The sequence below is a fragment of the Mytilus trossulus genome, chromosome 1, assembly GCF_036588685.1.
Source record: "Mytilus trossulus isolate FHL-02 chromosome 1, PNRI_Mtr1.1.1.hap1, whole genome shotgun sequence".
In the NCBI taxonomy this organism is placed as follows: domain Eukaryota; kingdom Metazoa; phylum Mollusca; class Bivalvia; order Mytilida; family Mytilidae; genus Mytilus; species Mytilus trossulus.
Genome location: NC_086373.1, coordinates 3,423,107 through 3,446,660, shown reverse-complemented (window position 1 = coordinate 3,446,660; position 23,554 = coordinate 3,423,107). Strand labels below are relative to the sequence as shown.

At 31.9% G+C, this 23,554-nt stretch overlaps 1 protein-coding gene and 1 pseudogene across 1 annotated transcript; both read right to left on the bottom strand.

Moving 5' to 3' along the window:
- Window positions 1-5,870, bottom strand: part of LOC134698982 (3'-5' exoribonuclease HELZ2-like) — a 63,613-nt pseudogene extending 57,743 nt beyond the window's left edge.
- Window positions 5,871-16,040: 10,170 nt separating this feature from the next.
- LOC134698971 (uncharacterized) lies at window positions 16,041-16,865 on the bottom strand. The gene has a single exon (XM_063560662.1). The coding sequence runs from the start codon at window positions 16,863-16,865 to the stop codon at window positions 16,041-16,043; it is 825 nt and encodes a 274-aa protein (XP_063416732.1).
- Between the last annotated feature and the right edge of the window lie 6,689 nt (window positions 16,866-23,554).

The following is a 23,554-nucleotide window of genomic DNA, read 5'->3' as shown; positions in this document are numbered from 1 at the left end:
TGTACGATTCGCTCGTTAGATTTTAACGAGAGAAATGTATGTATTACTGAAAAGTTATTACACCAGGGTTTTCGATATCACAAACTAGTTAAAACATTTACTAAATTTTATCATCGGTATAAGGACATCATGGAAATATTCTTTATAAAGCACAAAGGTGTCAGTATTCACCTCAGAAACTAACAAAACCTTTGAATAGACTTATTAAGAAGGGATATAGTTACGACACTGTTGTCAGATCATTAAAGATTGCATATTTTGGCGTCAATATTGATTCAATTATAGGGTCTTTGCATCGGAACTTAACACATTTATTCAAAATTCAGTTGTTGGCATGACACGGGTTATGTTCTTCTCATATATGTTATCGTGGTATGATACTAAACCCCTAACGGGAAGGATTGTGCCTGATGTTCATATGATAAAATCATAATCTGTCAGTCAGTTTAATTGAAATCTGGAGCTGTCGTGTCAGTTAACTGCTAGTACTCTGTTGTTATTTATGTATTATTGTCATTTTGTTTATTTTCTTTGGTTACATCTTCTGACATCAGACTCGGACTCTCTTGAACTGAATTTTGGTGTGCGTATTTTTATGCGTTTACTTTTCTACATTTGTAAGAGGTATAGGGGGAGAGTTGAGATTACATAACATGTTTAACCCCGTCTCATTTTTGCGCCTGTCCCAAGTCAGGAGCCTCTCGCCTTTGTTAGTCTTGTATTATTTTAATTTTAGTTTCTTGTGTACAATTTGAAAATTAGTATGGCGTTCATTATCACTGAACTAGTATATATTTGTTAAGGGGCCAAGGGATGCTGATCATTGTAGTGATTACAATGTCTTGATTTCCATAATAGTTGTAAGATATATTACGCAGAACTAAATAGTTGTGACTTCTTTAGAAGTCGGCTGACGCCTTCAAACAAGATGATTTATTTTTTTATTATAGAGTTGAATATGTGTTACATTCTTTGGTCAAATGTGTGTCATCTATTTGAAATCCATTTAAATATATAAAAATTCTTATTTTGTTATTTTCTAGTTATAAAAGATATATCTTGTCCAGCTTAAATGATATTTATTTTATTAAAAGAAATGTCTGTTGTCTCATACAGTAATAGCGAAATATCCAAATGATTTTTGTAATTTTTCAAAGACAGTTTCTGCACGAAAAATTATAAAGACTATATAGGAAAACATCCATAGAATTTCAATATTTGTATTAACATAATGATTTGTCAGTAAGAACATGTTATAGAAACATTTCATATTACCATAAAAACTTTAATACTATAAATTTATTCGAAATCGGACCTCGATTTATTTTTTGACAATATCTAAAACATGAGTGTTTATCTGAAATGTTAGCAAAATGGTTGATATGTGAAACACTTCCAACCTAGGATTGTATATATAAAAAACAATGATAAATAAAGGAAAATGATTTTGGGAGAAAAGGTACTATGCAATTAAAGAATAACTGTATTTGTTTCTGTCTAGGAAGAAAAAAACATATAGCAGGCGGTGTACACTGAATACATATAGCCTGGTTATTTTAAAGTGTGCACCATGTTTTTTTATGTTTTTTCGAATAGACTGTATAGTTCCATTTTAAACCGGAGTAAATCATGGAAAAACGATGACGACGTCCTAGTCACATGATTTTTTTTTCTTTGAGCTGATAAACAAAACACCGTTAGCCAATAAAGATACGCGTTACATCCAAATTAAACTGTTCATCAACATCAAAAAGGATCTTATGTTTAAACAGTTGTGATTTTAACGTTTATTGATGGAGTCTATATTAAAATTATACAATTGCAGAAAAGAACTGATTGATATAATATAGTGTGCACTTTTACGATTCATATGGGGACAAAGTCCCCAATAACAGTAGAAAATTCAATAAAAAATAAAAAATCGTTCAATTTTTTTTATGTTATGTTTTGAAATCCCGGACCTGCGCAGAAATCTACAATATACTTCCTTTTTCCGGTCACGTGTTGTATGAATCTTTGAGTAAAATATATATTTATTAGTCTGGTATAAATAGGAAGGAATGCAATACCAATTTAATTTTTTAATAATTCCTTGATATGAAAAAACGTTACCTGATGATAGCGTTTCTTTGTTTCCATTGCATATGATGTCATAGTTAAAAAAAAACGTCACAACTAAAATCCCTAACAACAGAAACAAAGTCGGAAACGTTACGGCCGGTATTTCCGTTTCTTTGTTTTAAGTTACAAAAAAATAATTTATACAGACTTCGTCCCCATTTACAGGTAATGCCTGCTTCATATTAAGTGTTAAGTTCAATCTTAAGAAGAGGAATTCTCCATTTTGTATAATTTTTCTTTTCTTTTCTTTTGTTTTCATAATACTATGTATTTTTCATTACATCTTTGAAAAATAATATTAAATATAATTTAAAACTTTTTTTTACAAGTAATGTTAACACTTAAGGTTTGAGTAACCAAACGGAAGTGACTTATTAAGTTATGTTGCTCAAGGGAGTGACTATGTTATCGATAGGACAAGACACGATTCATTCATGTTTTATGGACATTTGAAACCCTTACAGTCAAGTCGTCTTCATATCTTGACTTACAGCTAGAAATTGACAATGAGGGTCGATTGAAAACAAAACTTTACGACAAAAGAGATGATTTCAGCTTTTCAATTGTGAACTTTCCATGTCTAAGTAGCAAAATTCCAGCAGCACCTACATACGGGGTATATATCTCCCATTTGATACGATATTCCCGTGCTTGCATTTCCTATCATGATTTTCTTGATAGAGGGTTGCTGCTCAAAAGGGAGCTATTAAACCAAGAGTTCCAAATGGTGAAGTTGAAATCATCCCTTCGTAAATTTTACGGACGCAATCACGAGTTGGTTGACCGTTATGGAATTCAAAAATGATATCGGATATGTTCCTTACGTCGTAACTACAATCCCCTTCCCTTTCATAAATGTGACCTACCGAATTAGACTTCTTACCGGATTTGTTATCACATAAGCATCACGACGGGTTGTCAGTTTGATTTTGATTCATGAGTTTGACTGTCCCTTTGGTATCTTTCGTCCCTCTTTTAGCTACGCCTCGTGCTTTAACTATTCGTAAAATTATAATCTTACATGTATTTAGTCTAGTGATTAATACTGTAAAACAAGCGTTTGTAAAAAGGAGTTATTTAATTAATGTTTGTATATTATGTTCATTAACTAACAAGTATCTTAGCTCAAATATTTGTAAAATCTAAAAACATTAAAAGCTTAGTATCTTAGATGGGTTGATTTTCAAGATAAATGCAGTAAAAATGAAAATTCAAAAAGGATAGTAATGAAAGTGCAATGTGAAAAGCTAAAACACATCAAACAAATGGGCAACAACTGTCATATTCTAAATTTGGAAAAGGCATTTTTTTTAGTAAACCTGGTTTTATAGCGCTCAACATATCCCTTGTATGACAATCGCGTCAAATTCCATTATTTGACAACGATGCATGATCAAAACAAACAAACATAATAGGTAAATGTTACTATAGCACAATAACAAAATGACAGTTGGTCCGAGACCCCCATTGTCGTCCCTTGATTGATTTTCGTTGTTCACATATATAGTCCCTAGTGTTGACAGTGGGTTACTTGCCATTAATTTTTATACCCCTTCCAAATTTATTTCTCCATGTGTAATGCTTCACATTTCAAGTAGGGGGATGAAATTACACTGTAAAAACATTTGGGTCCAGAATTTTAAAGGAAAGTAGTGATTTGGTCCAGCTGGAAAAGGTTGAAAATGAGCACTTCGGAAGCTGTCAAAAGATTTCAAGACGCCCTAAACATAAAATTGTCCATATTTTGAGTTAGAGCCGATGAAGTTTTTAATTTTGATATAGTTTGTCCCAAAATTAGTACAACACACAGTAAAAGTTTCTTTGAGAAAGCGCAGGTGGGCTTTTTTTTATTTTCATTTATGTTCTAAAAGAAATGCACTACGAATTGATTGTGTTTTCGGACCAGTTACCACGAATTAGGAACTTTACGGTTAAAATAACCTTGACCTCCAAAGTAGATAAAAGATGGTATATTCTGATTTGTATATTTTTGCGTGTTTAAATGACAGAATATATTGACAAAATGCAAGCATATACAGTTTATTGAGAATCGACGTTTTGAAAACGTTTTTCAATTTCCCATTTAAAATAAACGCTTTGTTAAATATGATTAAAAAGATATATGTGTTTCATAAATAGTCGAATAATTCGTATCAAAAAGGCAGCTATCAAAGATGTATAATATTTATACGATAACAGGTTTTTTTATTTTTTTTTATCTTTTTAGTAAAACATAAGTTAAGTTCCCTTTATATATTATCAGTTTTCTTGATCAAATGATCAAATTATCAAGTTCATCAATTTTGATTCTTGTTTTACCTACCATTTTCATCATCATTATCATATTTAATTATGTCAAAAATCCTCGTCGAATCAGGCTGCTTGAATTGAATTTGTCTTATTAAGGATTTATTGTGCGTAATGTTTTCTGTAAAAAGTACTAGTAACTGGATTTATGTTATAGGAACACAATAAAAGGATTTTGATTTACTCTGACAATGTTCTGAAAACAATATTTAATTCTTTATTTTATCGATAGCATCTTGTTCATAAAGACACAATCTGTCAAAAATAGACATGTTTAAAAAGTGTTACACTTGTTTATAGCTGCAAACAAAGGCGTTTGTCACTTATTACTTTTGACAAAGTTACTGAATCCCAAAATATTCATGCAATTACAATACCGCACTAAATGACCACAACACGTTTAATTTTGAATATGTATATGCACAGTAACTAACGTTGCTCTGATATGCAATGTTTATAAAACATGGCGTTATGATCACAGACATTTCATTTATTTTGGGTTGCAGTTGAATGATTTCAGTATAAATGTAACGTCAATGGAACAGAAATTACAGCAGCAATAACAATAAAAGAGGGACGAAAGATAACAAAGGGACAGTCAAACTCATTAACCGAAAAAAAAACCTGACAACTTCATGTCTAAAAATGAAAAAGACAAACTGACAAACAATAGTACACATGACACAACATAGATATCATTCGATTTTTTAAAGCAGCATTATACATGCATCAGTTGGAAATGTTTAATACAGCTTTGGAAATACTTCATGCACACACAATTACATACAAAATGTAAAAGAAAACGAAGCAAATAAAAACGACGAAAAGACAAAAGAGTCAATTAAAGAAATAATAAAGTTACTTACGTTTTAACTGTTCTATTTCTTGTCGAGCCTCTAGAAATTTTTCTGCTGAATCAGTATCCATCGGGGCAATTTTTAAATCTCGTATACGCCTTGCATGCCCATGGAGAGGATCTTTGCGTAGGAATTTATCAACACGATGCCCAACGTCATGAAATACATTAAAATACTCTTCGAATTCAGATTCGCTTGTATCAGCATTTGTTTTATGAGCAAAGTGATTTCTTGCCAAATGGATCCTTTCTACATCATCACCAATATCTTTATCCGTTTGTGAAGGCTTTACTCCCCAATTTTTTGTTGGCATCGGAATGAACATTTTGTTTTTGAAATGAATCACAATTTTGTATATTATAGAAACATCTAGCTTCGAAAAACCATCTGTTCTTAAAGTTTGCAATCTTTCCTTTTCTTGGTGTTTCAGTTTTCTTAGGAAAGGTACATGATTCATTACAATATCATAAACCTCAAGTGCAGTCAAATTTCTGTGTTCTAAGAGCTCTTGCATTATTTCATTAAACACTTCAAAAACAACCATACAACACTTTGCACATCGTAGATTATCTTGAGTCGCCATTATATATAGATTGAAGTAATTCTCATACTAAACAATAGCATGGCATTTTGTTTCATTAATTCTTACATAAAAGATAAAATATCTTTTTAATTTCCAAATAAATATCTCGCCCTAAAATGAAAAAAACCCTGGTAAAACAAATGAATATAAAAATACATTGACATGTTCATCATTACAAATAAACTGTTAACAATTTTTTTTTGCAATATCTAGGCTTTTCTACCTCAGGAATAGATAACGTTAGCTGCATTTGGCAAACATTTTTGGAATTTTTGGTCCTCAGTCTCAGTTCTCTTCAACTTCATTTTTTTTATTTGAGCGTCTTTGATCAGTCTTTTGTGGACGAAACGCGCGTCTAGCATAACTATAAAATTTCAATCTTGATACCTGTGATGCTTTAATCGACTCGATTTAAAAAAACCAACAAACCGGTATACTACTATTATCTTTACTTATTGCGTTAGTTTCAATGTACCCCTATTCATCACAGCCAATTTCTAGGCCGAACCGCCGATTTGGTATTTTCTTTTAATCATGAAACATTTTTTAGCTCATGTCCTGTGCTTATATAAACAGAAACACACACTGAGTAGAACTTATTTAAATAGACATACGACAAATCGCATAAAAAGAAAGGTGACTAGTAAGAAGTTTATTTTGAAATGCACCTCATTAGAATTGACGTCTCATTTGACTCGGATAAAACGTACTTTGTAAAAACACCTATTCTTATTCAAACAAATAACTTTCTGAAAATGTCATTATAAAGATGATCGATACATGTTGTATGTGTGGCGGAAGTTTTTTTTTAATAAACAGTCGACGATATTCTCATTGCACACAACTGTGCTCTTCTTTTTCCGACTTGTTCTTTTTTTCAATTGATTCTTACGTGAAACAGGAAGATTTAAAACCGGCCTGCATCCTGTTGATGTGAATGTCTTTTGGTTTTATGAGTCCTTGTTTACTCCTTGGTTTTTATTGTTATCGTCTTTTCATTTGAATGAATGAAACTATGAATCAAACGAAATACTGGTCCAGTCACCATTGAGTAAAAAGAGATGTCACAACGAATACGAGCTGTTATGCAAATGACATAGGAAAATGCATGTACCAAGTCCGGAATTTGAGAGTTAATATCTTTTCAGTTTTGAGTTTTTGATGTTGATACTTGAGAAATTTTACTTTTTACTTTTCCTTGGAGTTCAGTATTTTTGTGATTTAACCTTTTGATACTAGATTGTCTTATTTTTGAGTTGTTTTATTTATTTATTTTTTTAAGTTCAACATCATCATTGTATACAGGATATATCCTGTTTGTCCTACATATATGTAAGTTTTTCGCATTGTGTACAGTTTGTTGCTAACACTTTTCCTACAGTATAATAGTTAAGTATTAGCACGAATTCCGAGTCGAATAAGTATAGTATTTTTTTTACAGAATTTGAATGCATTGACGAAAAATGAAGGTACTAGTGTTTATCTGTGTAATTTGTAAAATAAATCAGTTTTTAGTGTTGTGTTTTCTTTAGCCACAAAAACTTATATAGAAATTCGCGTTTTTTCATTTGAATAACACGAAATTTATATCGGTTTAATTCACGGATATACACTATAGGCCAATTCGTTTAACTTTTTTAATTCTTCAAAATCCAATATGAAAACGGCTGTAAATAACGGTTTTGAAATAAATTGTCTTCCCATTTTCCGGGGTAGGCACACGCATTAACCACCCGCTCATTGAAACTTCGACACACAAACATTATATGTAGATAAGATTGAAACAACAGCAGGGGTCAACTTTAGTAGAGAATGGGGCCAATAGCTGCTTCTTCGGATTGTAGAAAATGTCTTCTGTTACAGCTGAAATTATAATTTTCAGTTACTAGGTTCATTTTAAAAAAGAGGGATGAAAGATACCAAACTAGAGGCTCTAAAGAGCCTGTGTCGCTCACCTTGGTCTACTGTGGATTCATTTATAGTTGTTGGACACCAATTTTTGTGGATTTCGTGGGAACAGTGAAACCACGAATTTAAATGTTCAGCGAATTACAATTTTTCTAAAGGAATGTATGCAGAAATTGACAAAACCACGAAATTTGATATCCACTAATATGCAAGTTTTACTCAAACCACGAAAATTGGTACCTACGAAAATAAATGAATCCACAGTATGTGAATACTAAACAAAGGACGCAGATGGATTCATGAAAAAATTGTGTTTTGGTGATGGTGATGTGTTTGTACATCTTACTTTACTGAACACTCTTGCTGCTCACGATTGTCTTTATCTATGATGAACTTGGCCCAGTAGTTTCATGGGAGGGGGGGGGATTTTTTTCAAACATTACTAAGATTTACGAAAAATGGTTAAATATTTACTATAACTCCTAAAGTGGGCAACTCATTTCAATCATGTTGACTTATTTGTAGATCTTACTTTGCAGACATTTATTGCTTTTTACAGTTTATCTCTATCTATAATAATATTCAAGATAAAAAAAAAACAGAAAATTTATTTAAAATTACCAATTCAGTGGCAGCAATCCAACAACCCAACAACCAAACAACAGGTTGTCCTATTCATCTGAAAATTTCAGGGCAGATAGATCTGGACCTGATAATCAATTTTACTTCATGTCAGATTTGCTCTAAATGCTTTGTTTTTGTAGTTATAAGACAAAAACTGCATTTTACCCCTATATTTTATTTTTAGCTGTGGCGTCCATCTTGGTTGGTTGGCTGGGCCACACCACACAATTTTTAAACAAGTTACCCCAATGATGATTGTGGCCAAGTTTGGTTTAATTTGGTCCAGTAGTTTCAGAGGAGAAGATTTTTTAAAAAGATTACTAAAATTTACGAAAATGGTTAATAATTGATTATAAAGGGCAATAACTCCTAAAGGGGTCAATTGACCATTTTGATCATGTTGACCTATTTGTAGATCTTACTTTGCTAAACATTATTGCTGTTTACAGTTTATCTCTATCTATAATAATATTCAAAATAATAACAAAAAACAGCAAAATTTCCTTAAAATTACCAATTCAGGGGCAGCAACCCAACAACAGATTTTCGGATTCATCTGAAAATTTCAGGGCCAATAGATCTTGACCTGATAATCACTTTTACTTTTTGTCAGATTTGCTTTAAAAGCTTTTGTTTTTGAGTTATAAGCCAAAAACTGCATTTTACTCATATCTTCTATTTTTAGCTGTGGCGGCCATCTTGGTTGGTTGGCCAGGTCAAACCACACAGTTTTTAAACTAGATACCCCAATGATGATTGTGGCCAAGTTTGATTTTATTTGGCCCAGTAGTTTCAGAGGAGAAGATTTTTGTAAAAGATTACTAAGATTTACGAAAAATGGTTAAAAATTGACTATAAAGGGCAAAAACTGCTAAAGGGGTCAACTGACCATTTCGGTCACGTTGACTTATTTGTAGATCTTACTTTGCTGAACATTATTGCTGTTTACATTTTATCTTTATCTATAATAATATTCAAGATAATAAAAAAAAAACGGCAAAATTTCCTTAAAATTACAAATTCAGGGGCAGCAACCAAACAACGGGTTGTCTGATTCATCTGAAAATTTCAGGGCACATAGATCTTAACCTGATAAACAATTTCCCCCCAGTGTCAGATTTGCTCTAAATGCTTTGGTTTTTGAGTTATAAGCCAAAAACTGCGTTTTACCCCTATGTTCTATTTTTAGCCATTGCGGCCATCTTGGTTGGATGGCCGGGTCACCGGACACAATTTATGAACTAGATACCCCAATGATGATTGTGGCCAAGTTTGATTTTATTTGGCCCAGTAGTTTCAGAGGAGAAGATTTTTGTAAAAGTTAACGACGCCGGACGACGGACGACGACGGACGCCGGACGCCAAGTGATGAGAAAAGCTCACTTGGCCCTTCGGGTCAGGTGAGCTAAAAAGGACTGTCAAACTCATAAATCGAAAATAAACTGACAACGTTATGGGTAAAAATGAAAATGACAAACAAACAAACAATAGTACACATGACACAATATAGAAAACTAAAGAATAAACAACACAGACCCCACCTAAAACTAGGGGTGATCTCAGGTGCTTGGAAGGATAAGCAGATCCTGCTCCACATGTGGCACCCATCGTGTTGCAAATGGGATAACAAATCCGGTAAATAGTCTGACTCAGTAGTTCACATTCATGAAAGGGGAGGGGATTGTAGTTACGATGTAAAGAACTTATCCGATATCATTTGCGAATCGGTTATTCCATAACAGCCAACCAACTAGTGATGGCGTCCGTTAAATTTACAAGGGATGATTTCAACTTCACCATTTGAAACTCTTGGTTCAATTGCTTTCTTGTGAGAAAATTATGATAGGAAATGTAAGCACTGGAATATTGTATTAATTGGGAGGTACATGCCCCGTATGCAGGTGCTGCTGGAATGTTGATATTTAGAAATAGAAAGTTCACAACTGGAAAGCTGAAATCATCTCTTTGGTCATAAAATTTTGTTTGCAACCGACCCTCATTGTCAATTTCTGGATGCTAGTCAAGATATGAGGCCGACTTAACAGTATCTGTTGTATCCTTTATCTCTAATTCGATGGGATAGATGCGTTCCACATAGTCACCAAATTTTGAATTATTTAGTGAAGAACATCGTCAGCTGGGATATATGCGATCGAATTTTTAATGCCGTCTTACATGCTTCCCGTTCTTCTTATCGTGATACATTTTACATTCGTCTACACTATAAAGTATTGCATTCTCTTGTAATGGCTGTTCAATTTTATTGAAATTCTTTTAAAATCTGTTGTGTCTTTAATATAGGAGGACACGTTTAGAACATTTTCTTAAAGCTCGTTTCCTCTATTTCCGCAATCTTTTCTGTCGAATGGTTCCGTCCATTAATAATTGTTCTTACCTGATAATTTATATTGTCTAATTTTGGGATTGCTTTTACCTTTCCAGGACACGTGGTGTATTTGTCTATTATATCATTTAAATGTTCTACAAGTTTCTTTACTCTATTTTCATAGGTCTATACATCAGTTTCATCAGTGTCTAGTATTCATTCATTCAGTTTTAATCAACCCATTTCTACCAAAATCAATAGCAATCGAATAAAATGAAATTGTAATACAGGCCTAGTAATTTAAATTCGTCTTGTTATATGCTAAGATTAATCTCTGATGTTCCTTAGATTTAATTCTCCGTTATGGAATTCGATCCCTATATTTATCCGCCATTTTTAAATTGAAACTTGATTAGAACAACCATAAATATAAGTAAAGGGCTTTTTTATGGTCTACATTAAAATTCAAATAACAAAAATACCGACCGGGTCACCACATAGAAACTTCACTACGGAGAATCCCTTAACAAATGACAACAAATTAGAAAATTGGAGACAGTCCTGTATATATATTATATATTTTTCGAACTTCATTGATAATTGATCACCGATTTGAATAAACTTGTGAACCTTTTTAAGTGTATAAATTGATTGAAATTTATGTACCAAGTTATGCATATATTGAATTTCTTTGGCTAAGGAAATTGTTAAAATCCCACGTAGAAAATTCAACACAAAGGCAAGAAAATAAAGGTGACAAATAAACAGCAGTTGACAAAACATGATACGCCTTCTAAAGACTAACCAACATTTACGCCACTAAAACAAGAACTCAGGAGCATTCATTCATGGCGTTATTACATCACAATTGAAATATGATATTTCTTTCTTTACATTTTAAATTATGTATACAGTTTTTTATTGATTTGAAATTTGAACTACAAATGTTACGTCATACATTATTAAGTTTACTTAATAAAATATATTAATGATACTTACTAAAACCAGCACCTTCTACAGGAAGAAATTTGAACATTTATGTTTCTTTTTGCATATTTCCCATAGTTCTCATGAATTCAAAATGGCTTTTGTACGGTTCAATGAAGGAGGGCGGGATCAATTAAATACATTTAAAATTCAATAAGGAAGTTTTATACGCAATCGGTAGTGTACAAAGTTATTCGTATATAAGGTCTTAAAATATACATATGTTGTGATGTTATGCTATTGTTTCAGAAAAAGGGAGAAGGTTTGGGCCCATTAAAACGTTTAATCCCGCTGCAAATGTTTGCACCTGTCCTAAGTCAGGAATCTGATGTACAGTAGTTGTCGTTTGTTTATGTAATATATACGTGTTTCTCGTTTCTCGTTTTGTTTATATAGATTAGACCGTTGGTTTTCCCGTTTGAATGGTTTTACACTAGTTATTTTGGGGCCCTTTATAGCTTGTTGTTCGGTGTGAGCCAAGGCTCCGTGTTGAAGGCCGTACTTTAACCTATAATGGTTTAATTTTTGAATTGTTGTTTGGATGGAGAGTTGTCTCATTGGCACTCACACCACATCTTCCTATATCTATGAACAAACAGTTATCTTACTGAGTTGTTTTATACTCACTTTCTGTATGTTACTTTTATATTGACATGTCTGAATATTAAGAAAAGATATGATATTGATTTGGTTACATATGAATACCTGGAATACACTATAAATGTGTGCGAACATTGATTAAAATCAAACCTTTATTGTGATGAAGTGAGTTATTGTTTAGCTTGGTGAACATTTTTGTTATTATAATTTGATATAACCGCATAGCTATCAAGTTATTTAAATGAAAAATCGTTCATCTTCTTCAACAGGAAAATGAATTACAAAAGTTACACATCAAAAAGGAATGAAGTGAACTAGAGATGACAATACGCCAATCAAATATCCTCCAAAATCAATGGATAAATAAACTCATCAAAGGTTCACGGATTGAAATTTTATATTTACGCCAGACGCGCGTTTCGTCTACAAAATACAAAAAAAGACTCATCATTGAAAGTGACAAAAACCAATACAATATACAATAGAAGCTGTGGTATGATTGCCAATTAGACATCTCTTAACAGGAGCCTAAGTGACACCGAAATTAACAACCATTCGGTCTTCAACAATAAGCAAAGATCATACCACATAGTCAGCTATAAAAGTCTCCTAAATTAATTTGTTATTGTTGACTGTCCAAAGTCTTTTGCATTTATAGTTCTATGTATTTTTTAAAGTATTTCATGACTACTTTACAGCTCTTTAAGAGTGTTGAAACATATAAGCGCATAATTACTGATGGAAGGCACTTTGGAAGTAGGGACGCTTTCATCATTGATGCTTAGATTCAAACTTGTATGTATTATCCACGGCCATAACTATAGAGTGCATAAAAATTATCAAAATTAATCTCCTAACGTCTACTGATAATGTCAACTACATATTTCAGATTGGCGTTGTTAACCTACTTATAGATATGTTTTTACTGATAATGTTTGTCTAATACAATTTTGTTTTATCTACTTATTTCTGCAAACGTGTCGGTAAAATAGTCATTTAAAGGAAATAACTCCGATTTGAAAAAAAATTGGAATTGCTTGCTCTTTTGAAGATCTTCTTCTTCTGGTTCTTTGGTTAATTATTGCTTCTTGCTGTATACTATAGTTTTTGTTAAAAACATTAAAAAATACATGTGTAAATGATTTTTTACAAACAATACTAAATATTTGACATGAATACCAAAATGTCTCCGACGACTAAAAAAATAAAGTTCAACAAACCACAAAAGAAGCTGTTGCGGTATATATGATGATATAATGATATGAGTGTTTTGTAAAAATAAATTTGATGACATAATTTGCATTTTTTACCACAATGTTTCATGTTCTAAATTGCCATATGCATAGGAATCTTTTTCGGTGTACACTGATTACAGAATGAAACCACTGCTAAAATGAAACCGATTGTAAACTCAAAGAGTGGTTATAATATTACCTATACAGTATGTGTACATTATGTATACATGTAACGGGTTTTGACGAAAATGATGAATATGCTTATACATTTGTAGACAAAGTTTTTGACCTATGATCTTTGAATCGGTAAGATTCATTAATCATCTTTACTGCAAGAAAAATCTGTGTAGTTTTTCACAAAATAGGAAACGAAAATGAATTCAAAACATACCATTATACTCATCTTACGACAAATGCAATAATTGAAAATGCAAAATAAATTGAACATATTAAAATTTTACAACAATATGATCCTATTTCCGTGGTAATCAGATTTACATGATTGGTTATCAAACGATCGACCGTCACACAAATGGGGCATAGTCCTTGTTTATATTTTTCCATTGAATAAGGGAATATGTGAGGACGTTCGTGATACATTTCTCACTGCAAATTGGTTCTTTTTTTAGAAAAAAAAATCTGTATTATGACACGATATTACTTTTGACTTTAAGCCTTGATACCAATTATTTCAATAAGACATACAGTTTTCCGGTATGGAAGTTTTTCATTTGGAACAGAAATGTTTCATTAATGTCAAGTAGAACATGTGGGTTCTATGTGTCGGAACAGGCACTCAAAAGATTAAATATTCAATCTTAAAACATGTCTTTGTTGAAATAGGTAAGATTGAGGTTGTAAAACATCGAAAGGAGAAATCGTAACACCATTGATACAACAAAATAGAAAAACTCACAAAAGACTACATAAGAGGACGTCCTTCCTGTAACTATGACCCCAAGTATAAAATAAATTGACATGGCTTCAACTAGATAACAGTTATATACCGAAAAATACCTTTTTTATTGTCCTCATAATAACAAAAAGTCAATTTGGGTCACATAATTTTGGAATTGGGTGCCATTGAGCTTGGTATATAGGAGGTCTTGGAGAAAGTGACAATTAACATAAGGAAGATTTTTAATAACATAAATGCTAACAATTTTCAAGATTTCACAGATGTTGGATTGTTGGAAGTTCACCTTATTTAATGGGTTCAAATGAAGGCGAAGAAACATAGCACGACTAATCGTGGACTGTTAGGGAGACTTCATTTACTGATTGTTCAACAGGGTTTTCTTTCTAAAGATTTGGAATCTCTCATGTATGCTACACATTTTTTCATTCTATTTCATTTTTCTCACAGTGAAGACATCGATTATTTCTAAATAAGTCACAGGGGGCAAGGTTTTTTTTTAAGAACAAACTAACAAAATTTCCGTTATCCTTCAATAGTAAATTTTTTATGGAAGTGAGAATCAAATTGATAGCTGAAGTGGGTTCTCGTGTGAAGGTCTAAGGGAACTGGTAGCTGATGGGGAAATATTTCACTCAGCCCTTGCTTTTGAAATTTTGCCACTAAAACATTTTATGTGGTAACAGTGGAGTCAATAGATGAACAACTATTGCATGCCTTCGCCACATTTATAGAGGGAAGGCCTACACCTGCCCATAGGTGGGGTTCTTAAAACTGTAGTATGGTTAATATGAGTGTTTTCCCCGTCACTTCCGATACATTTAGGAAGTTTAGGTCCTCAATGCTCTTCAACTTTATACTTATTTGGTTTTCTAATTGTTTTGATCTGAGCGTCACTGATGTGTCTAATGTAGATGTAATGCACGTCCGGCGTATCAAATTATAAGCCTGGTACCTTTGATAACTATTTACTTAAAAAAAGGATAACAATGTAGATACCTTACTGCAACTCTAACAAAATGGAGACAACAGTACAAATTCATGATCTATGTAGTTGTATTTGAACAAAATATTTTAAGCAACAGCACACATATTTTTGTTATTAATAAGTGCCAATATATAAATCTGGATTTTTTTTTCATGATGAAAACTAACCTTGAAGTTGAACCTGAAATATCAGTGAAAATATCACGAATCTTAGGCATACACGCATAGGCACCCAGTAAAGTCGGGTTAGTATTTTTTTTACATTTCCTATCAATACAAACTTATTCCAGATTCAAATAATTCTTTCTTTAAAGGAAAAAGAAATATATAAAAAAAATCATGTATTAACATATATTTCTTTTTCCTTTAAACAAAGAATTATTAGTAATTATTACCCAATTTACTTATATAAAAAAATCATGTATTTACTTATAAGTAAATTGGGTAATAATTACTAATTGTCAATAACTCATGTCTTTTAATTACCGTGTACATTGTACATGGATATATTAATTTTACCATGACATTAGGAGCAGAACAAATAGTTACACAATCAAACATTGTTTCAAAAAAGATTTAAGACATTCAACTATAAATGAATATTTATGAGAAGCTTTTTATCTTTCCTAGCTCTTTTTTTCACCTCTTTATCTTTCTCTGCATATTCTTTCTGTGTTTGTTCTTTTAACCTTGATGACCTAGTGCTGAGGACCTTTTCTTTAAGTTTTGCTCTTTCATCAACTGCTTTCCATGTGTCTGATGTTAACCATTGCTTACTACTGCTCTTACGGAACCCAATGATCTTTTCACTTGTGTTTTGATATACCTCTTTGATGTTTTCCCATTTCTTTTCTATGGAACTGTCTTCAGTTTGATCAAAATCTTCTAATACTCGAAATCTGTTTCTGAGTTCGATGACAAACTTTTGTTTGATTTCATGTTCTTTCAGACGATTGACATTGAGAATCTTTCTCCCAGGTTTGTTATTATCTGTTACCTTTTTCAGCTTTAGTTGGAGTTTAGCTATAACTAAATGATGGTCGCTGTTCACATCTGCTCCTCTATATGCTCGGGTATCCAGCAAAGATCGCCTCCATTTGCCATTTATGATAATGTGGTCAATCTGATTTTTGTCCCTGTTGTTTGGAGAATTCCACGTGATTTTGTGTATGTCTTTATGCTTAAATAGGGTTCCTCCAATAACTAATCCATTAGTAGAACACACACTTGCCAGTCTCTCTCCATTTTCATTCATCACACCATGACCTTCTTTTCTTCTTCTGTGCTGGAGAGTAACAAAAACAGATATGAGATCGCTCTCAAGTTTCCACCACAATTGTCTGAGGCGAATTTGTAAAATCTTTTGGCCAAACCGTATCTCAAATGACCATCTCCTGGAAACGACCAAGTCCATGTGTATCCTCAAAGAAATACAACAGAGGCGCTTCAGATGGCTGGGGCATGTTCTCAGGATGCCTGTTTCCAACATAACCAGGACAGCTCTTAGATGGACACCCCAGGGGAAGAGACCAAGAGGAAGACCGAAAACCACCTGGCGTCGAACAATTGAGGCAGAACTAAAGGAGCTTGACATGACCTGGGGAGAAGCCGAAACAAAGGCTAAAGACAGATCTGGATGGAGAAATCTTGTGACGACCTTATGCTCCACCAGGAGCGAAGAGGATAGGTAGGTAGGTATGAGAAGCTAATTCTTTAATGAAACTTTTGTGAACATAAAATCATTACATTAAATATTTAGCATTTAATAAAGCATACGAATGGTCAATTTTATTATTTCATATGTACTAAAATCAAATCAACATTATATCCAGTCTAGCCTTCATCAAGGGAGATATAATTTTGTCAACCTTATTGGCATATATCATACCGTTTTGATAATTATAATCCTGGTACCTTTGATAACTATTTACACCACTGGGTCGATGCCACTGCTGGTGGACATTTCGTTCCCGAGGGTATCACCAGCCCAGTAGTCAACACTTCGGTGTTGACATGAATATCAATTATGTGGTCATTTTTATAAATTTCCTGATACAAAACTTTGAATTTTTCGAAAAAAAAACTAAGGATTTTCTTATCCCAGGCATAGATTACCATAGCCGTATTTGGCACAACGTTTTGGAATTTTGGATCCTCAATGCTTTTCATCTTTGTACGTGTTTGGCTTTATAAATATTTTGACATGAGCGTCACTGATGAGTCTTATGTAAATGAAACGCGCGTCTGGCGTACTAAATTATAATCCTAGTACCTTTGATAACTATTTGACAAATAATATAGAAATTCGTTGGCGAAAAGGCGAGAAAGTGAGTACCTATTTTGTGCAATTAACTTCTATCGTGTATAAACCAGATCCTTGAAACTTCACAGATTTCATTACTTTCCAAAGACTTTATCTAATTCTGAACTTAATACATAATTTATATTTTTAAAGACAAAACAGTATATCTTATTCTAAACACCTATGCATATATATTTTTTACAACCTCTAGGTACTTTACTTGGCTAGAGAATATAAACAAACAAATAATTGACATTTATAATTTGAGAATTAGAATGAGTAAGATTATCGTTATTTTCATAAATGTTTCTTTGATCTATTTGTATTATGATGTTTTGTCTTAAAGAGACAAAAGCTACGAGATATAAAAAAAAACCAATTTAATACAATTTGTTTTGTAAAACTCAGATCTATATGTATGGGAAATTAACAGCAACATTATGAAATGGCGACAATACATTGCCTAAAAATTATGATAGAATTAGTTACATTACAGAAGCGCCTGCATACGAAGTATATACATGTATCTCTCAATTGATACAATATCCCCGGGCTTGTATTTCCTATCATGATTTCCTTGATAGATGTTTGCTGGTTAAACCAAGAGTTCCAAATGGTGAAGCTGCAATCATCCTTTATTTTACGGACGTCATCACGAGTTGGTTGAACTTTATGGAATAACCGTTTCACAGATGATATCGGATATGTTCCTTATGGCGTAACAACAACATCCTTCTTTTTCATGAATGTGACCTACTACATTGTACCAAATTGGACTATTTACCGGATTTGTAATATCATAAGCAACAGGACGGGTGCCACATGTAGAGCAGAGTCTGCTTATCCTTCCGGGGCATCTTAGATCACCCCCAGTTTTTGATGGGGTTTGTGTTGCTTAATCTTTAGTTTTTAATAATGTGTTTTATTTATTATTATTTATCTGTTTATCTCTTTATGTTTTAGCCATGGCGTTGTCGGTTTGTTTTTCATCTCTGAGTTTTACTGTCATTCTGGTATCTTTCGCCCCTATTTCAAATGCGAATAAAACAGCATTTCAATAGTTGTTTATTGTTTGTTTATTTTGATTGTTACTCTTTCATGATAAACGACATTAATCACAGAACGGAACGATGTTGAACTTGACCTAAATAATGTAAAATTACAAAAGTAATTTCGAACACATCAATCGAATTGAACCATTACACTACCAAATAACTATATGGAACCAATTTTTCAGATTTCTTAATTGTGTGGAAATTAAGCTAGTTTATGTCATAATAAAATCTTTTGTGTAACAGACAGTAAACAAATTATTGTTCTTTATGCAAAAGAAACGATCACAACTTTTAATTTTGGACACACACAAGCATTGTCGGGGTCAACTTATTAACTAACATATATAAATGTATTGTACCAACATATTTTCCATAACGAAAGATTCTTACCTACTTGAATTTATGGTTAGAGGTTCCTTTATAAAAAAAAAAGGATTGTTAATTTGTTTCATTGTTTGTCATTACAAACACTTAACTCAATAATGTCTAACTTAACCAAACTATCATGACAAAATCACTGAACTTAACGTTCATCGATGGGACAGGGTCACTACCATAGACCAGACTGGTAGGACATATCACAGATTATATTATGTGGAGACTTAAATTTATACACTGTCAATGGGTCAGGAAATTGTTTGGTTTATTCATTGACCTCATTTCCAAAAAAACAAAACATTTATAAGACTTGTAACATAAAATCACTTATAAGTAAAACAGGTGAAACATTTTAGCATTAGCACACTTGTTGTTTTCATAATTGGCTTTAAGGTAGCTTTCAGTAACTGTGAGAAGTATGTGATCTGTACTTTGTGAATTTTGTGTTTTGTTTGGATCTTGGCATTCTATATGTGCCTGTTTCAAGTTACGAACCTGTAATTAAGTTGTAACGTTGTTGTTTGTTGCTGTTTCATCCTGTCTAAAGTTTTATCAATAGAACCGTTTTATATGTTTGTCCTTTTGGAGAGTTTTATACCTGCTTTGCAGCATTGGTTCTACTCGTTTTTTGATGACAATGACCTATAGTTGTTAACTTTACATCATTTGATCTCCAATCAGAGTTATCTCATGGCAAACATCACACATCTGCTTATTCTATATATAAGGGAATAAATTCATTCATGCATCTGGTTGAAAGGGAATAAAAAGTACCAATACTCTTTGTTTGCATTAAATTTAATTTGATCAACATATGTTTAGCACCAATAAACATTTTGCAATAGGTCATCATGTTTAAAAATAATTTGTTTTAAGTACATTCACTTAGTGCATTTTATAAATTTGGATCACAATTATTGATTTTCGATAACTCGGGTGTATTTATAATAATGTATAATTGTTTATTCAATTTTTTACCTGTGCCTTTACAGCAGCAAAATACAATCTTAGATAATTTTCTCTCCAAAAGAATCGCCAGTAGATTTTAAACATTGAACTATCAATGAATTTTGTATAAAAAAAGAAGTCTGTAAATGAATGTTGTGCAATCAATTTTTCTATTTCATAAGCTCTAAAAACAATACAAAATTTCAAAATTATATCGAGTCTGTAGTTTGGTACAACCTACATTTAATTTAGCTTTTCAGTGTTAAACAATTATACTCAGAAGATAGCACTTTTCTACAATCTACATTTAAAAATTAATGGAAATATGGTACAAATATGAGAGCACATACATTTTTCAAAGTTCACAGTCAGCTACAACCTACATGTAATTTACAGATTTATATATAAGCCTGTGAGTGTTAAACAATCATGGTCAAAACTAATGGCACTTTTTTCCCCAATCTATATTAAATCAATTAAAATAACGGTACATTGAAAAGATGATTGCTCATGAACTTATCATGATTCACAGTTATCTTTAATTTACATTTAATGAAGCGATATATATATATAACTTGATGAGACACTTTAATAAAATCAATCAGTATTATATTATTATTTATAAAGCAGGTGAGAGTAATCACAAAGAATATGCTAATTTAAACATTTTCTTCAAGTTTCTGAACACATATATATGCACATACTATTTCTTACATTCTCTACTTATTTTACTTGGCTAGAGAATATAAACAGATATATAATTAGAATAAAAAGAAGCATTAAATATCTGTTTGGTTTGGAAGAAAAAAAATATACAACAGCAAAATTTGATAAAAATTAACCTGAAAAGAAAGGAATTTTAATTTGAGCATTATAATAAGTAATTAAGATTTTTGCTATTTTCATATCTTTCCCTTCATCTCTCTGCATGATTGTTTCTATATCAAGCTTCTAGATAGAAAAAGTTTTATTCTTCATTCAAGTAGAGTGAGAATGTAATAACATCCCTATCTGATGCCTTAGAAAATAGTGATGGTCTTTTTAAACTCAAGGAAGCCATTTTGTTTTTATAACAATATAGTCACTGATATCCTTTTGAACCACACTACTAGTAGTTATCAACATTCAAATATAGAACGGAAAAAACTTGACTCCTTTCACTATGTAGTTTATAGAAAACTTTTGACCTTATGCCAACAGTACAGTCTACTTTACATAAGTACACATATAAATTGGGTCAAAAGTTAAAATGATATCTGGCTCAGCATGAGAATCATGAAAGGACGATTGTTTTATTTCTTTCAGAAAAACTTTAAAGATTCAACAAATGAGACTATTAGGGTCACATCTAATTTAGTAGATATAGGAAGATATCTCTATATACATGTTAGAGATCCATATCTTGAACATCACACATTATTCTCTTTCAGAGATGTACATTTACAAATGAGCAAAATAAATGAAAGACTTAGTAAAAATAAATAAATACATAACAATGTACATCAATTTCTAAAAATAGAGATATAAATATTGTACTTTAAAAAATAATAAATAAATTATTATTATATTGGAACCTATGTACAACTTAACAAGCCTAACTGAGCTAGTGACTCAAAAAAAAGAAAGAAAAAGATGACACTTGAACCAAAAGCTACCAAAAATCAAACACAAAAAGAAAGACTACATTACAGACACATACCACTTAAATAAATGAGCCAAAAGAAACAACACATTGAAATATCCAATTAATGGATTGATAAACTCAAAGTAAAATATAAATATATGTATTTTAATGCTAAATCCCATTCAAGTGATAATTTAAGGATTATTTAGACCAGTTGAATGCCATTTTGTCATGTTTCTAAGATGCTAAGAAGTTGAAAATGGACCAACTGAGTAAAGAAACTACACTACAAACAAAAAGGATCAATACATATTAACAAACAAAGTATATAAACGTAAAATATGATAATCACCAATTAACAAAATAAAAAAAGTAAATTAACTGATTGTCTATTTACGGGTTTCTTATTTGGCACAGAATAAACTCAATAAATTATAAAGATGTGTCATGGAGTATCTTTTTTCACTTTAAGAGGAACTAAAAACAAATGGTAGTACAATTGTATAGGAAACACTATTAATCACAATAGCCAATGAAAAATGGAATCTATCTAATTTGACAAAAAATATGGGATTGGATTTATATATTTGTCCTACAAACATCTACTAATACTGGCACATTACAAAACAAAATATAAATGATATTTGATTGAACAGAAAAAACACTAAATTCCATCTGGTAATCCCTTAGATGAATTCCAGAAAAAAAGTAATCTGGGGTCTTTGAAGACACTGTTATTCCAACGTTTATGCATGTTAGGGGATTCAGCAAATTTCTATATAAATAAACAAAATATTATTGAAAGGTGTGCCTCAGACAATAGCACCTTCAAATAATGTCTACAGACCTTGAATGATATAGGACGTCATTATGGTGATATCTTGAAAATGGGGAAAATGCAGAACTGTTTGGATTATAAATCATTATACACAAATCATGAACTAATAGAATGGCAAAATAGACAACAATTTTCTGTTTACAAAACTTTGAATTTTTGGAAAAATAAGGATTTTCTTATCCCAGGCATAGATTACCTTAAACGTTTTTGGCACAACGTTTTGGACTTTTGGATCCTCAATGCTCTTCAACTTTGTACTTGTTTGGCTTTATAAATATTTTGATATGAGCGTCACTGATGAGTCTTATGTAGACGAAACGCGCGTCTGGCGTACTAAATTATAATCCTGGTACCTTTGATAACTATTTACACCACTGGGTCCATGCCACTGCTTGGTGGACGTTTCGTCCCAGAGGGTATCACCAACCCAGTAGTCAACACTTCGGTGTTGACATGAATATCAATAATGTGGTCATTTTTATAAATATTTTGATATGAGTGCACTGATCATTCTTATGTAGACGAAACACGCGTCTGGCGTACTAAATTATAATCCTGGTACCTTTGATAACTATATAGCCAACTTTTGAAATTGTTCTACACATGTGTCACAGAGACATGCATCATACATTTCTTATGCATAGATGTTGTTTTGAATTTTGCAAAGGTACAACCAACATAACAGACAGATTTCTATCAAATATGTAAATAATTCCTCACTATAATACAACTTTTTTGTGCTGAGTTAGTGTGAAGAAAACATTAATCAATCATTAATCAATCATTAATTAATCATTAATTAATCATTAATCAATCATTCATTAATCAATCATTAATCAATCATTAATTAATCATTAATCAATCATTAATCAATCATTAATTAATCATATTGTATTATAACCTGTATGAGGATTCCACTTTACACAAACCTTACAATATTATGGCTCATAATTTGGCT

Coding starts and splice junctions, on each gene's coding strand:
- LOC134698971 (XM_063560662.1), bottom strand. CDS start 16,865: ATGGACTTGGTCGTTTCCAGGAGATGGTCATTTGAGATACGGTTTGGC.